Here is a 14,441-nt window from a genome sequence, read left to right as displayed (position 1 = left end):
ACACCGCGAGACCATGCGCGAGACTTGGTGACCAGCGTCAAGTCAGCGATGATACCAATGGAACTTCCGATGAACGTACTTCAAAGTAAAACTCTTTTGGATTTTGTATTCAGGAGATACGTCTTTAAAAAACGAAGGTTTTTATTTTGAAAGTAAAATTACATCACTTCCGGGAAAATGTACATGTTTTTAATGATTTGACACAACAAGCCAGGCTGAAGAGTGGAAATGAGCATGTGACTTAAGGCGGAAGCTGTCAAAAACGGATGATGATCTAGCTATGGTGATGATCAAAACAACAGCATTTGCAACAAATATAATTCCATGAAATTGTGCAGCTTTGCATGATTAACCATGTCTGCAGGCCACGCAAAAGACTCCACTTTTCTCGGAGGCAGGATACCGCAAGAGATCGAAACTATGTCGAAAAACCTCAAGGATGTGGACCAAGATATGTTCCGAAAAATACTCAAAGGTAGCGTAACTGATGTGTTATTACAGACACACTACTCAAAGGTAACATAATAAAATGCTGCTTGGTGAGATAGGTCATAGCCTTGTGGATTTGCCTAGTTAGTCAAAACACCATTGATTATGTAAAGCTTTCAAGTAGTATGAGCCATTCAGTAATATTGTGGGCAGTGATTTGCTGTTTAAAGTGCAAGGGTGTGATGAAGACATTATATCTATAGAAAAATCATTTGATTTATTGATTGAATACTTTATTAGAAGTTCCTATGTGACATTGCTGTTCAGATACAAGGTCTACTTTAATAGGATTTAAACCACAAGTAAGCACAATGGCTTGTTTACATTGGGGTACTCTTGTATTCAATTCATACAAAAGTTATTGTCTATAATATGGACTGGCCAACTGAAGAGCTGTTAGGGTGACTTTCTCCCTCACAATTATTGGAACAAGTAGGCTACTAGTTGATGTAGGTATACTAATACCTGTTGAGACATTTCACTGTAGGCAGTGGTGCGAAAAAGTACTCAACTTTTTTTACAAAATTAAAAGTATCAATCAATAGCCTACCCTACTGCAATGTAGAAATACTCTGTTATGTCAGGAATTGTGAGCTTAGAGCATCTGTTTTCAAATGGCAGAAACTTATATAGGGCTGAAGTAGTTAATCCATGTTTTGTACATGTTTAGTAATAGCTTTCATATAATTACAGTGGAGTAAAAGTACAATATTCTCCTCTGAGATGTAGTGGGGTAGAAGTAAAAGTATTTTATTGTATTTGTACATGTACAGTATTTAGTTACTTTACGGAGAAGAAAAAAACATCTGCACACTTGCTTTGATGTCCACAACCTGGCCTAAATACAGGTATAAAATGTCACTGTCAGAGTTAAGGAGGAGACCTTGAAATGTGAACGTTTGAGAAGCCCTGCTTTACACCACTGCCTGTTTAGACATTTTACTGTAATAAATGCCACAATCACAGTCATTGCCTCCTTCCCCAGCGGTGGTGAGTGCCCTGGAAGGTAAGGACTGCAGAGAGGTGATGAGGTCCATAGCAGAGACCAGTGCTGTTCCTGAGGAGAGACTCAGTCACATCGTGGCTGGTATGTACAGACTGCTGACCGAGGCCATCCACATCCCTGTGTCCTCCCTCAAGCAGGAGGTGAGCTTGCCTTGTATTTGATCTTTTCATCAAGAACCTACTATTGTTTAAAAGAGAAACTACACAACGTAATTTCATATCTAATTCTATTACACCTTATTGGGCAATGAAATGCACATTTTAGGTCCTATTTATTTGCGTTGCCCCTTCTGTCCCTCCCGCTAAAATGGTTTTCTAGCTGTTTATGCTTTTGTTTTGTTGATTTCTGTTCTACTCTTATGCTATCTTTTTTTGCTCTCTTTTTATTCAACCTTTTTGACTTGATGAAGGTCCGAGGAAGGAAATGTCGTTTAGTACAGTAATGAAATATTTTGCAAGTCCCAGAGATTGTGCGGGATCTTTCTCATTGTGGGCATTTGGACTTTCCTTTTGTCCTCCACACCTATTGTCAACCTTTTTAAGTGTGCGTCATCAACCTTTCTTCAATATATTCTATTCAACAGTTGCCTAGCTTTAAACACTTGATGGCCATGTTAAATAGATAAACTAAGAGGCAAACTAAATATATGCAACATATTTTACAGTGCGTGGAGTATGTCAGTCAAAAGGTTTATGAATATGGTTAATTTAGTCTATATGGTGTAAAGGGCTAAAAAGGAGAGAGCCAGTTACAGACCCCTTGGCACGTCCGTCAAGTTGGTACAGGGTCAGTGTGAATGTGAAAGCAAGCCCTCCTTGTAATTTGGTAGAACCGACCGATTCAGGTAGGACAGGAAAAGCACCCGAGTGCCAGTGAGGGGCGTAATAATTATGGCTTTAACAGCAGATGGGTGTGTTAATGATGGTGGTAATACTGTATAAGGGAGTAGATCAGGGGAAATTGTCTGAAAGATTGAGAGGAAGGGATCTAAAGGACTAGTGGTCATTCTGATGGATGATGCCAGTACTGCAAAATCAACAATGTAGATTTTTGAGTTATGTGTGTCCAAACATTGTTGCATCCAGTCTAAATGGGTTAAAACTTAAAAGAGAAACATTTTACACATGGGAAAGTTAACATTTTGCTTAATCTTTCTGCTTAGGCGTTCAAAGACGATCTCAGAGAACTGAGGTAAACTTCAAGTGATGAACAGACAGCTTAATTGTTTTACATTATTATCACTCATACACACTCAGAATATTGACCTTGTTGTTGTTGTTGATGTTTTATTAGGATACCTGAAGATTTCATCGCAGATTTTGCCAGTGTAGTGTTTGGAAATCGGTAGGTTGTCATTTTTATTTAATGGTCTTTTTATTATTTGATAGTATGCAGACCATTAACCTTTCTATTCTATTGTAGTGTGAGTGTCATTCTGAGATGTTTAATTATCATTTGTGCTTCATTTCTCTCTTTCCATATCCAGTCGTACAGCACTAGAGGCAGTGGCCTCAAAGCGAGACCCTCATTTACCCTCTATGGAAGACTTTAGATGGAGGGTGGACGTTACTATTTCTACCAGGTAACATACTCTGGGAGAGCGGTGTCACGTCAAATGGGTGAAATGACATTCTGAATTCACTGTCATGTTAGATTTTTAATCTCACATGGGCAACCTGGCCATGGGCTAGAGATACTGTATTTTTGGTGGCTCCTTTATTGTTCCCAAGAGAAATTATTTGTCATAGAATGAAATATTATAATGTATCAAGTAAACTTTGCTATCTCAAAAAAGTCATTGCAGGAGAACATGTGGGTTTATTACATAGGGGTTTATTTATTTTTTGCCTTAGATTATTGTCCATACATTATTTCATATGCTGCAGTGTGGAGTGTAGCCCTTTCCAATTACATTAAAAATCATAGATTGTGTAACTGTTTTAGTACAGTGTAGAGGACATTTGATCCCAGCCTGCCTAATGAACACATTGTTTTCCTGTGTCTCTTCTCTCTAGCTCCTTAGCCAGGGCCCTGCAGCCATCCATTCTGATGCAGATGAAACTATCTGATGGCACCGCTCAGCGCTTTGAGGTACTGTACATTCCCTCTTAAAAGGGGCATTAATCTGAAGAGCAAGTCTTGAATCTGTCCTCTGAACGATGTGAAATACAGCTCAGTGGAATACTTTATATGAAATTAAATAAAAGTTAGACTAAACCATCAGTGTGCAATGCAGCTGGGAAAATATTATTTTCTCTTAGTATTACTAGGAGTTATATTACATTTTAATTATATATTAACTATTAACCCACATATCACATTCTAGTCTCTTTACATAACACATAACGGGGATACCTTTAGGGCTGTCACAATTATTACATAATCGTCTAATCGTGATTATTTGACATTATCGCAATTATTTTGTCATAATCGTCATAATCGTGAATGTTGAAAAATTTCAGAAATAGTGGAAATAGCAGATCTACAAGCTCACGATGCGACGCGTTGTGAGCTTGTAGATCGGCTATTTCTAGTAAGTTGTCAAATATGTCAGTAATGTATTTGTATATTTAGGTTATGTGTCATATCTACCATATGCAACTTCAAAGCCTAAAAGCCAAACAGAAATGTAATTATCAACGACAAATACACAATTAAATCGTTAATCGCCAATTATTTGAGTGACAATTAATCGTCATGTAAAATGTCATATCGTGACAGCCCTAGATACCTTAGGTGTCGTCATCAGTACAGTTACAGTGTTATTATATGATTATAATACTATGATTATTGTAGGAAAGTCCCATCTGTAATCTGTAATACAAACAAAATATGGATTGCTCACTGAAAATCTAAAACGTATGTTCATTGCTGTTGTCTGTCTACCATAGGTGCCTGTAACCAAGTTCCAGGAGCTCCGGTACAATGTGGCACTGATCCTCAAAGAGATGAATGACTTGGAGAAGAGGAGCATACTCAATATCCAGGACTGACAAAGCTCGGGCCAAATTATACTTTGTCACAAGACAGTCTCTCAACAACAATAACACTTTTTTCAGTTAAAATGTTTTGTTTTTGTTGTGTGACAAAGTATAGGTTAGGCTTTACTTTACCCCTCTGTTAACCATCTTTTATAGTATAGTCTTCTTTTTTTACTGGATTTACTGGAGTGATAATGCAACATTTTCAGCGCTGGTGATGATATTTTCAACACAGTGGACTCTACACTTACGTGTTTTTATGAAACCTGAAGCAAGAACTCATAGGACTAACTGGTCAGTCTGATATAGACGTGATCATGTCATCAAGATACACAACTGAGTGTTGGGATGCTAGTCTGTAGACTGAATGAGAGACGGTGTGCAGATATACACACGATTCTTTTTGCCTTTACATTAAATAAAGTATTTTCCACGGTAACACAATCTGTTTATTTAGCGTACAGTTACTTTCCATTGAGATAATCTGTTCATATGAGTCGATCTTAAACAAGTTGTGTGAATCAAAGAGGGGTGCAACTGTGTATGAATGTTTTGATGAACCACTATTTTGGACATTTACATTGTAATTCTATTAATGCACTTGCTAGGGTCTAATATACTGTTTCTATGGTCCAATAAGCGGTTGCTATAGGGGAAAACAAGTGGTTGCTAGGGTAAAATGGTAGTTGCTGTGGTATATTATTAATAATGATAATAATGAACTTTCAGTATTCATAGATTTGTAGATACATTTTGGAGAAGTGTAGACCCCTACATCTAGTTATCCTATCAATTCCTGCAGACAGACCTGACTCACAGCTGCAAACATTAAAGGACTTTGATTTTGGAGCCAGTCCACAGAAAGCGTTTTATGAACAGAGGGGCAATTTTGGATTGTTTGGATATCATGTCTGATTATAGCGCACTGGCACCACCTAGTGGACGAATATCTAAGCTGTTAAAATATGTTTTGAAATAGACACTAGTGCTTTCTAGTATGATATAGGAACCCTAAAGATGAAAACACAAAGAATATCAACTGTTTAATACTTTTTGAGCGATGATTGTCGCTCAAATATGTGGTTTTGTGTGTATTTATGCATTACTGAATTTACCTGGATTATTAATGTCCAAGTGCCTGCCTTGTGTTCAACATAGAAAAGGCTAGCTTCACTCGGGTGCCCCACAGTTGAATACAGATTGGACTGAATACTTCATTAACACAATTATTAGCTGTACAGGTAGTATAGTGAAAGGTTATGCTAAAAGGATAACCGAACAAGCCCCAGGGAGGGCAACTGTTGACTTCAGTCAAGAGAAGACACGTGCATGATGAATTCAAGGTGCAGAGCTGTTGTACCATTTTGGATATGTCAATCCATTTATTTAACATATACATTCTTTGCAGCATTCAAAACCATAGGTAAACGAAAACCCAAACAAAACATTCAATGCGGACCTGCATGGACCTGGTCCATAATTGATTACAATAACTACCTGGCTCTAGTGCACAAACCTCCCACATTAACACCATCATTAAAGATCACAGTAAGGTACAGTTATACAATAATACTAAAAGATTAACACAAAAAGCCAAGAGGGCTTGTTTCCATTGTGATCCTATGTATTCAATTCATCAAGACATACAAGGTCTGAGTTGTAAACTGATTGGAATGATGCTTCTTTAAAACATGCTTGAGAAAAGATTTGGTTTAAATTGCTTCAATTATCTGGAGCAACTTCCAAAAAGAAAGGTAATCACATTCTGTACATGCTTCTATTTGAACACGCAGAATGACGTGACTCATTTATTTCACACACTCAGTCATATTTTTGGCAGCTACTTCCAAAAAGAAAGGTAATCACATTCTGTACATGCTTCTATTTGAACACGCAGAATGACGTGACTCATTTATTTCACACACTCAGTCATATTTTTGGCAGCTACTTCCAAAAAGAAAGGTAATCACATTCTGTACATGCTTCTATTTGAACACGCAGAATGACGTGACTCATTTATTTCACACACTCAGTCATATTTTTGGCAGCTACAAATCTATGTAAATCTGTAAAATACAATAAAAAGTATATGTAATTCTCAATGATCCATTTGTGAGTTAGATTTACAGTAGTATGGAGCCCAGGTGAGGGGGGAGCTGAAGGCAGTTCTGTTGGATCATGATCTGGACCGTGGATTCTCCACTCACCCCATAGAGGAGAATGGGTGGGCAATTGGTTGTTTCTCAGTTCAGTGAGAGTCTGTATCTCTGACAGCAAACAAATGGAACCAGTTCCTCCACTCCTCTGAACCCTGGTACAGCACTGCTTCAGATGGGCTGTGGGGAAAGGCACACAAACATTTACTCAAAAATATGAAAGTGTGTGTTCAAGAGGTCCCTGACTCCCCTCCAAGTTTGATAATATAGCATCAAAATCACTATAACCACTTTAAACATTAATAATACATTAATTAAATTTACTTTGGGTCCTTGACAAGAAAGGATTTGGATACTCAAGAACGATACTCACAGTCACCGTGCAGGTTGCAGAATGGTGGATGCTGTCATCTTGGCTTGGAGTGGAGTCTCCAGGTCCACTGCTGCTCTGAGGACTGACAGCATTGCTTCAGCATGGGCTGTGCATGGGGAAACAAGACACATAAGGTCAAACGTTGAATATTTTTGAAACACTTAAACACCACAAATCTTGTACATATTTTCAGATGGGGTTCTGCGGACAAATCCAATCAATTTGTGGGTCCTTCCTTGACATGAAATAGTTTGAGAATCACTGCCTATAAGCTCTTGGGCCGAGTACAAACTGATAGGTCGCTGGTTCTCAAAGTGTGGTCCAGGGACCCCCAGGGTTCCTTGTGAGGGGGTACCAGGTTGTCCCAAGCTCACAACGCACCGCAACGAGTTGTGAGATTGTAGATCAGCTATTTTTCTTACTTTTGTGTGATACTCTAGAATGACAAAGTAGGGCATTCTTTTACGAAAAATCTTTTTGAAAGTTTTAAGATATGAGGTTTCTGCCCAAGAGCAACGATATACAATACAGTATGACATGTCAAATGTACAGAGAACAGCAGACATGCAGTCAGAAAAAACAAGAGCTGATCTATAAAACGTGGGACATGACCCCATAGCTCACAAACCTGTTTCCTTCACAGTAGAGCTGTGTTCTGAACACATCATCAACAATACTAAGGAAGCATTGTGATAATGACTCGAGTCACATAACATTTTATATAATAGTTCTTACATACTGTACCAGGCTCTGCTGGCTTCCTATGGCTCTAGGAGATTCCATTTCATGCTCAAGACTCCCCAGGAGTGGCTTCCAACTTGCACATCAGGTGTTGTTGTGGCTGGTTTCTCCTTGGACATCTGCTGGAGTGCTTTGGTTTCTTGAGATGATTTCTGTAATACAGTATGTTTGTTTTAACAATGGATTGCCCTTAGTCTGACCCCTTATTACCCTTTGAGCTGTCTGGCAAGGTTGGACCTGCCAGGAGAGCTCTCCAGGTGGGATGACGCAAGCCCCTCCGCCGACGACAAGGCGGCAATCCGTGGGAGGGGACCGATTTAGTCCTTCATTGCCAATTCCCAATTATTGTCCCCAAGTGACCTTCAGTCCCTGTTGCTGCCTGGCACCACGCCCCGCAGGTGGGGACGTATAAACTACTGTATGCATCCTCCCATACACACTTGCCAGTAGCTTCTGCCGTGCAGCAAAAAGGACGGTCGCTTGATCCATCGCCAGCTTAAGTTCCCACCCGTAGCCAATTGAAATTGAATTTAAATTTTGAACTGAAAATTTTAATTGAAAATTTGATTGAATTGTGTTTGCCCAGCTGGGGGCACCACTGTGCTGGTATTGAACCCAGCTTTCTGCTACAGTGTGAGAAAGAGGGGTTTACCTCTACCACACCCCATAGACAGACAGACACTGAAAACACTCAGGCGCAAGACGCTACCTAGAGCCTGGGGAGGTAGAAATGGGTAATACAATAAGTAAGACAATACAATGAGTAATACATAGATTTTTTTTTTTTTTTTTTTTAGTTTTTAGGTTTTTTTGTGCTTTTTTTGTGTTTTTTGTTTTTCTTAAACAACTATTTCTAATTGCTTAATTGTAAAAGTCAAAACTAGAGCTGTCACGATTATGACATTTTACATGACGATTAATTGTCACTGTCGTTTGACTATTACATTCTTCTTTGGCTTGTACATTCTTCTTTGGCTTGTAGGCTTTGAAGTTGCACGTGGCAGATATGACACATGGCCTAAATATACAAATAAATTACTTACATATTTGACAACTTTATACTTGACAAAACACATTGTTAGTGGAAATAGCAGATCTACAAGCTCACAACTTGTCGCATCTATTTTTGAAAATGTTTGAAAATATGAACATTTTTCAACGTGTAGGCCTAAACTATTATGACAAAACTATTGTGATTATGTTAAATAATTGCGATTAGACAATTATGTAATAATTGTGACAGCCATAGTCAAACCCCTGTAAAGTAAGTAAGTAAGAAAAAAGCATGCAAACAGTGAGACAGTAAGAAGTTTCTCTAGGAGGGTTAATGCATACGGAGGAACATCAAAGAACTCTTTCTGCTGATCAGGCGTCCAACCAACCTGTAGTGTATAAGAATTTAAATATAAAGGTGCCATTGTGCACCATGTAGAGACTGACACAGATAAAGAATAATAATACAGTATCTATACCAAATCAACTCGCCAACTGTGTCTCCGCCTCAAGTGATGCCTCCCCAGTGCCAGCATCTACTCCAGTCCTGGTGCCTCCCGTCCCCCTTTCCTTTCAGGTGGTTCCAGTGCCAGTATTTCCTCGGGTACCAACTCCTTTCCAGGTGCCCCTAGTGGTTTCCCTCCATCTCTGAATGGACGTTTCAACGCCCCACGTCTGTCTGCGCTACAGTCTTAGACGTGTCTGGAGGTTTGGAGAAGGGAGTGTTCGAGAAAGGCTGCTGCTGCTGGTGCTCCCACGAGCAGCAGCAGTCTTCCTCTTTGGCTTCCTCTTCTCGTTGAAGACAAGACGCTTTCTAACCTGCACTTCGGGGATTCTACAGAACACTGACAGCATCATCTGTCCGTCTGTCCTGTAGAAAGTGACCCGCCACTGGCGCCGGAGCACCTGGCCAGAAGTGGTCCCCACATGGGAGATGACTCGGTGCAGCCACTCTCCGTTGCTCTCTACGAGGTCATACTGGCAGCTGGAGTTCCGCCTGTAGAAGGATGCCAGCGGTGCCCGCGGTGTGAGGGTGTCAGGGTGGCGTGGAGTCACCAGGGAGCCTGGGAAGACCTGGTGGAGAACAGAGTCCCAGGAGGACATCACCGCCGTTGGCTTCACAGCAGGTGTCTGTGGCACAAGCCAACTTTCCAATCGTCCAAGTTTCATTATCTCGGGGATAATGACAACAGGTTCAACCACTGTGAAGTCGGTTGGAGGTCTGAGCAGCGTCGACCAGTGTGAGTGAGGAAAGCATGCTTACCTGGTCGATGCGACGGTACAGCTCAGGCAGGCTCTCCTTGATGACCATCTGGTCCTCATCCGAGAGGGGCCTGTTCCTCAAGTTTGACACATCGACGCTGACCATCTTCCTGTAACGCCTGGCACGTCCCAAGGAAGATGGATCAGCCTCGGTGGCCATCTGGAAGAGGAACTGGAACTGCTCCATCCTGCAGTAAGGAGAAAGAAGAGAGAGAGAGAGAGAGAGAGAGAGAGAGAGAGAGAGAGAGAGAGAGAGAGAGAGAGAGAGAGAGAGAGAGAGAGAGAGAGAGAGAGAGGAGAGAGAGAGAGCTGGGAGAGAGAGTTAGTCAACTGTAAACAAAAGTATTAGCTGCAAAAGGTTAGCAAAGTTAGCAACAAGTTAATCAAACAACAATAAACAACAATCAAACAAGAGATTCTGGTAGTCTGTCTGGCGATGTGTCGTCTGGTCCGGTAGTGTGCTGGTAGCAGGTGTTTGCTGGTAAGCAAGGGTAGATGCGTCTGATTCTGTAAAGATTCAAGAGCAACTGACCGACGCCGCTCGCGTTGAGGCTATTTGAGCGCCGCAACGTTCAAAGCTCGGCCAATCACAAGGCCGGTTGGGGGCGGCGCTTCGCGCATGACCAATCATAATCAGGAGCGTTGCGCCGGTTGGAAGCGGAGCGATTTTTAAATGTCGCGTCGGTGCTGTTCTGGTGGAAGTTACGTTACATTACATTACACTCATCACACGTTAAAAAGTCCTGGAACTCAAGTCACAAACCCTATTACAGTTTATGTGATGGACAAAACCAGGGGTATTTTGTTCTATTCTAGCTTTTTTCTTTGTCTTTTCTGTCTGCTAACCGTGCAAACGACTGGACCAATCAGCGCCGTTCTTCCTGTACGTCACCCATGACATCGCGAGAAAGCCTGGTAACGCGAGGTTATGACAGCAAAGCCTACACTTTACATTGTTGTGTCGTGTTCACTATATAACATTATTATTACATGGAAATGTAACTACCAATATATTGTCAACGTGCAAATGGTCCATGCACATTAACACACTAAATGTGCCTGTTAACATATCATAATATTGTACTTGTGTGTTCGATTAAGCGTACTGCTCAGAAGTGTTGTGATCATCGACTACTCATGGCTGATCATTCATCCTGGCTGAAGACAGTTCTAAATCTAATTGAAGCTGCTGCTACAAACTAAGCTGAAGTGTGTGTCGTCCAGTTATTGATGTAAATCATAACACTGTGTCAGAAGTAGTGGCTGGATCTTCACTCGATGCACGCCGATCTCACATAGTTATACCAGGACCGAGTGATGAACATTTTGTTGTGCTAGTAAGTAGTCGTTTACTTGTTGCTAACGCTAGCATTAGCATATACGAAAGTCAGCATAGCAGACATTTGTGAGCTTGTAGATCTGCTATTTTCAAAGGTAACTAAAGTTTTCAAATAATAAGTTGTAGTGGAGTAAAAGTAGGCTACAATAATTGCCTCTGAGACGTATACTGGAGACTGGAGTCTAGCAAAAGTATTAATATATATGAACTACTCAAGTAAAGTACCAATGGCCTACATCAAAATTAATTAGTAGGCCTACTTATATTTAGTTTTACACCACTGTTTAAATCTAAACCACAAACAAACGATATTAAAAGCCAAAATGTCAATTTTATTTTGAAAACCAGCAGAATATTTCCCAATGCTTGTAAACATAAACAACTCGTCAGTTTGGCCTGGCTTGTGCAAAAAGGTGAATGTATACAAATCACAGTTCGATGTGATTTGTAATGTGACACTAATAATGATTATTTTCATGACGACATTGTAGGATTTCTCTTTTACATTCATTTTGTTGTTCCCACAACCAAATTGTCATTGTTTTGTTTGTCCCTGTGCAATTTCTGTACTTATTTAAGCAGCACACCCCCTCTTATTAAATCCATCTCTGGCCAACAAAACGACAACAAACTGCCAAACAATTTACCCCAGGTCCCAGCTGAAGAACCTTATTCAGAGGGGGTCCTCCCTATGTTCCCCAGGTTCTATGTTCCCCACCTCCCTCCCAAAAAGGTTCCATGTTCACCACCCCCTTCCCCCCCAAAAAGGTTCTACAGTATGTTCCCCACTCCAAAAAAAAGTTATATGTTCCCAACTCAAATGCAGTAAATGGTAGGACATCTGAGCACTAAGAACATGTGGGCAATCCTAATTTAGGTGCCCACTCGTCCAGTTGTCCTGGTGCCCAGTTGCCCAGGTTCCCACTTCTCTAGTGCCCAGATGTCTCCACCCCTAAGTGCCCACTCGTCCAAATGCCCAAATGTCCCTACTAGTGCCCAGATGTCCAGATGCCCACTCGTCCAGATGCCCAGTCATAACAAGAATATGGTGCCCAGCTGTCCCTATTATTTGTAATTTCTCCCCATTATGTTCCGTTGTGTATGTTTAGAGTTGTTATTGATAATTTTAAATGAATGTTTCCTGCATTTTTGGATGAGTGGGGAACATAGATTTTCTTTTTGTTTGAGCGTGGAACATATAACCTTTTTTGGGGGGGTAAGTGGGGAACACAGAACCTGGGGTACCGGTACATAGGACTTTTTTTGGGTAAGCGGGGAACACAGAACCTGGGGAATATTGGTACGGTTCCGTTTAAGAACTACTGAAGATCTTAAAGCTCCCAACGCGGTGCAAAGTGACACGTTGTGAGCTCGTAGATCTGCTGTTTTCACTAGTTTGGGTACCAAGCAAATGTCTTTTTTGGGGTGGGGGTCACAAGCTAAAAGATGTAAGTGACTTCGATCTGAAGTGATATTTGTACAAGTTTTGTCAATGTATCATAGGTTTGTCCAAATCGGTGTCTTACAGTTTCTACAACGTTACCAGTCCAATGTTCAAATCTTCAAGTTACTACCAGATAAGCCCAACAAAGTCCTGGCAGATCTGGTGATGTTCCTTGCGCAGGTGTGTGGTAAACTACTGTATCCATTTGTGTACTCTGTCTCTATGATAAACCAGTAAGACTCCCTAATCGGGAGATAAGCGACCGTAGGTCACTTATCTCCACAAATAGGGCAAAAATGTGTTTTGCCAAAATCTTCCTGATCCATGTTGATGACATGAGTGTAGACATACTGTGTAGTGATTTTCGTGATTTTAGGGCAAAATCTGTAGGAGCAGTGTCCAAAAATGTGTTTTTAAAAATCGGCCTGGAGGTGGCGCTATATGGGAGAGATTCATGTTGATGGGATGAGTGTAGACATACTGTGTACCGATTTGCGTGATTTTAGGGCAAAAATTGTAGGAGCAGTGTCCAAAAATGTGTTTTGCAAGAATCGGCCTCATGGTGGCGCTAGAAGAGGGCCATGTGAGAAATGAGGGGTGGGGTCTCCGCGCCGGCAAGGCGGACGAATAGGTACCGGCTCCGGCTGTCCCGGTCGCTCCTAGCCGGAGTTACGGCATTTTATGTGAGCTGCAGTGTAGGGGGTCCTCCACTGGGGGCGCCACCACTTTTGCATCCATTCTGGAGCACCAGGAGTGGGTGGTCCCCGGGAATTCCCCGTGAGCAGCCCCGTTGGGGTGGTCATTTGGTCAGTTTAGCACATTTGGTAATTCTTTACATCTGGGGGTCCCCCAGGGACCTGGGGTCCTTGGAGGTTGTAGTTTGGCAGGTAAGGAACGTGTGTGCAAAATTTGGCATGGATCGGGGCAACGGTTGCGGAGATATGAGCAGGGCAAGAGTGTGACGTGTGAGGTGTGACAGACAGACTGACGGACTGACACTTTGTGCAGGGTTTGATAGTAAATGCGACCTACGGTCGCAATAAACACAGTGTAGATTGGGGCACCAGAGAAAACATGTGTATCAAGGGGTCTATCAGTGGTCTAGTAGTGTTCTATTGCATATCAAAGGGTTAGAATCAGTGTGGTGGACCTTCTATCTGTCCTGTGTCGACGTCTGCTGTCCCTGCCCAGTTGTCTCCTTTGCATATAGACTGTGCAGTGTGCACTATTCCACTTGGGTGCATTTTGCATTTCATTTATGAATGGCGATGAATCCTCCTTCTCCGCTGTTGCTGTCAACAGCCATAATGGTATTGATAATAACTGTAGCCGGACAGACTGGGGGTGAGATTGAGAATGTGAACAGACTGATCGATGTGTCTGCTATTTTTTTCTTTTTAAATTATGATTTGTTTTTGCAAGTATTTGAATATATCTATTTAAAAGCGAACATTTGTAACTCAAATATTTGCTTCTGGGTGGTCCCAGGAACAACATGTTTTGAGATGGGGGTCCGCGGCTAAATACCTGTAATTTTGGGGGTCCTTGACATGAAAAAGTTTGAGAACAGCTGATTTAGAGGAAGGACCCGACTTCTAAGTCGGGTCAAAGATATTCAGAGACACATTTTCAAGATTTTTCAAAAATAGCAGATAT

At 41.3% G+C, this 14,441-nt stretch overlaps 1 protein-coding gene across 1 annotated transcript; it reads left to right on the top strand.

The window, feature by feature from the left end:
- The first annotated feature begins 269 nt into the window (after positions 1–269).
- Positions 270–4,862, top strand: commd5 (COMM domain containing 5). The gene is made up of 7 exons (XM_080745587.1): positions 270–475; positions 1,475–1,635; positions 2,658–2,686; positions 2,789–2,839; positions 2,982–3,077; positions 3,511–3,586; positions 4,387–4,862. The coding sequence occupies exons 1-7, from the start codon at positions 355–357 to the stop codon at positions 4,486–4,488; spliced, it is 636 nt and encodes a 211-aa protein (XP_080601713.1). The 5' UTR covers positions 270–354; the 3' UTR covers positions 4,489–4,862.
- The last annotated feature ends 9,579 nt before the right edge of the window (positions 4,863–14,441 follow it).

This window comes from Nannobrachium achirus (genome assembly GCF_963921795.1).
Source record: "Nannobrachium achirus genome assembly, chromosome: 17".
NCBI lineage: Eukaryota > Metazoa > Chordata > Actinopteri > Myctophiformes > Myctophidae > Nannobrachium > Nannobrachium achirus.
The sequence above is the reverse complement of the archived record's forward strand: the minus strand, read 5'-3'. Positions and strand labels throughout refer to the sequence as shown.

Coding starts and splice junctions, on each gene's coding strand:
- commd5 (XM_080745587.1), top strand. CDS start 355: ATGTCTGCAGGCCACGCAAAAGACTCCACTTTTCTCGGAGGCAGGATA. Junction 1,636..2,657: donor TGTCCTCCCTCAAGCAGGAG/GTGAGCTTGCCT, acceptor CTTTCTGCTTAG/GCGTTCAAAGACGATCTCAG. Junction 2,687..2,788: donor GACGATCTCAGAGAACTGAG/GTAAACTTCAAG, acceptor ATGTTTTATTAG/GATACCTGAAGATTTCATCG.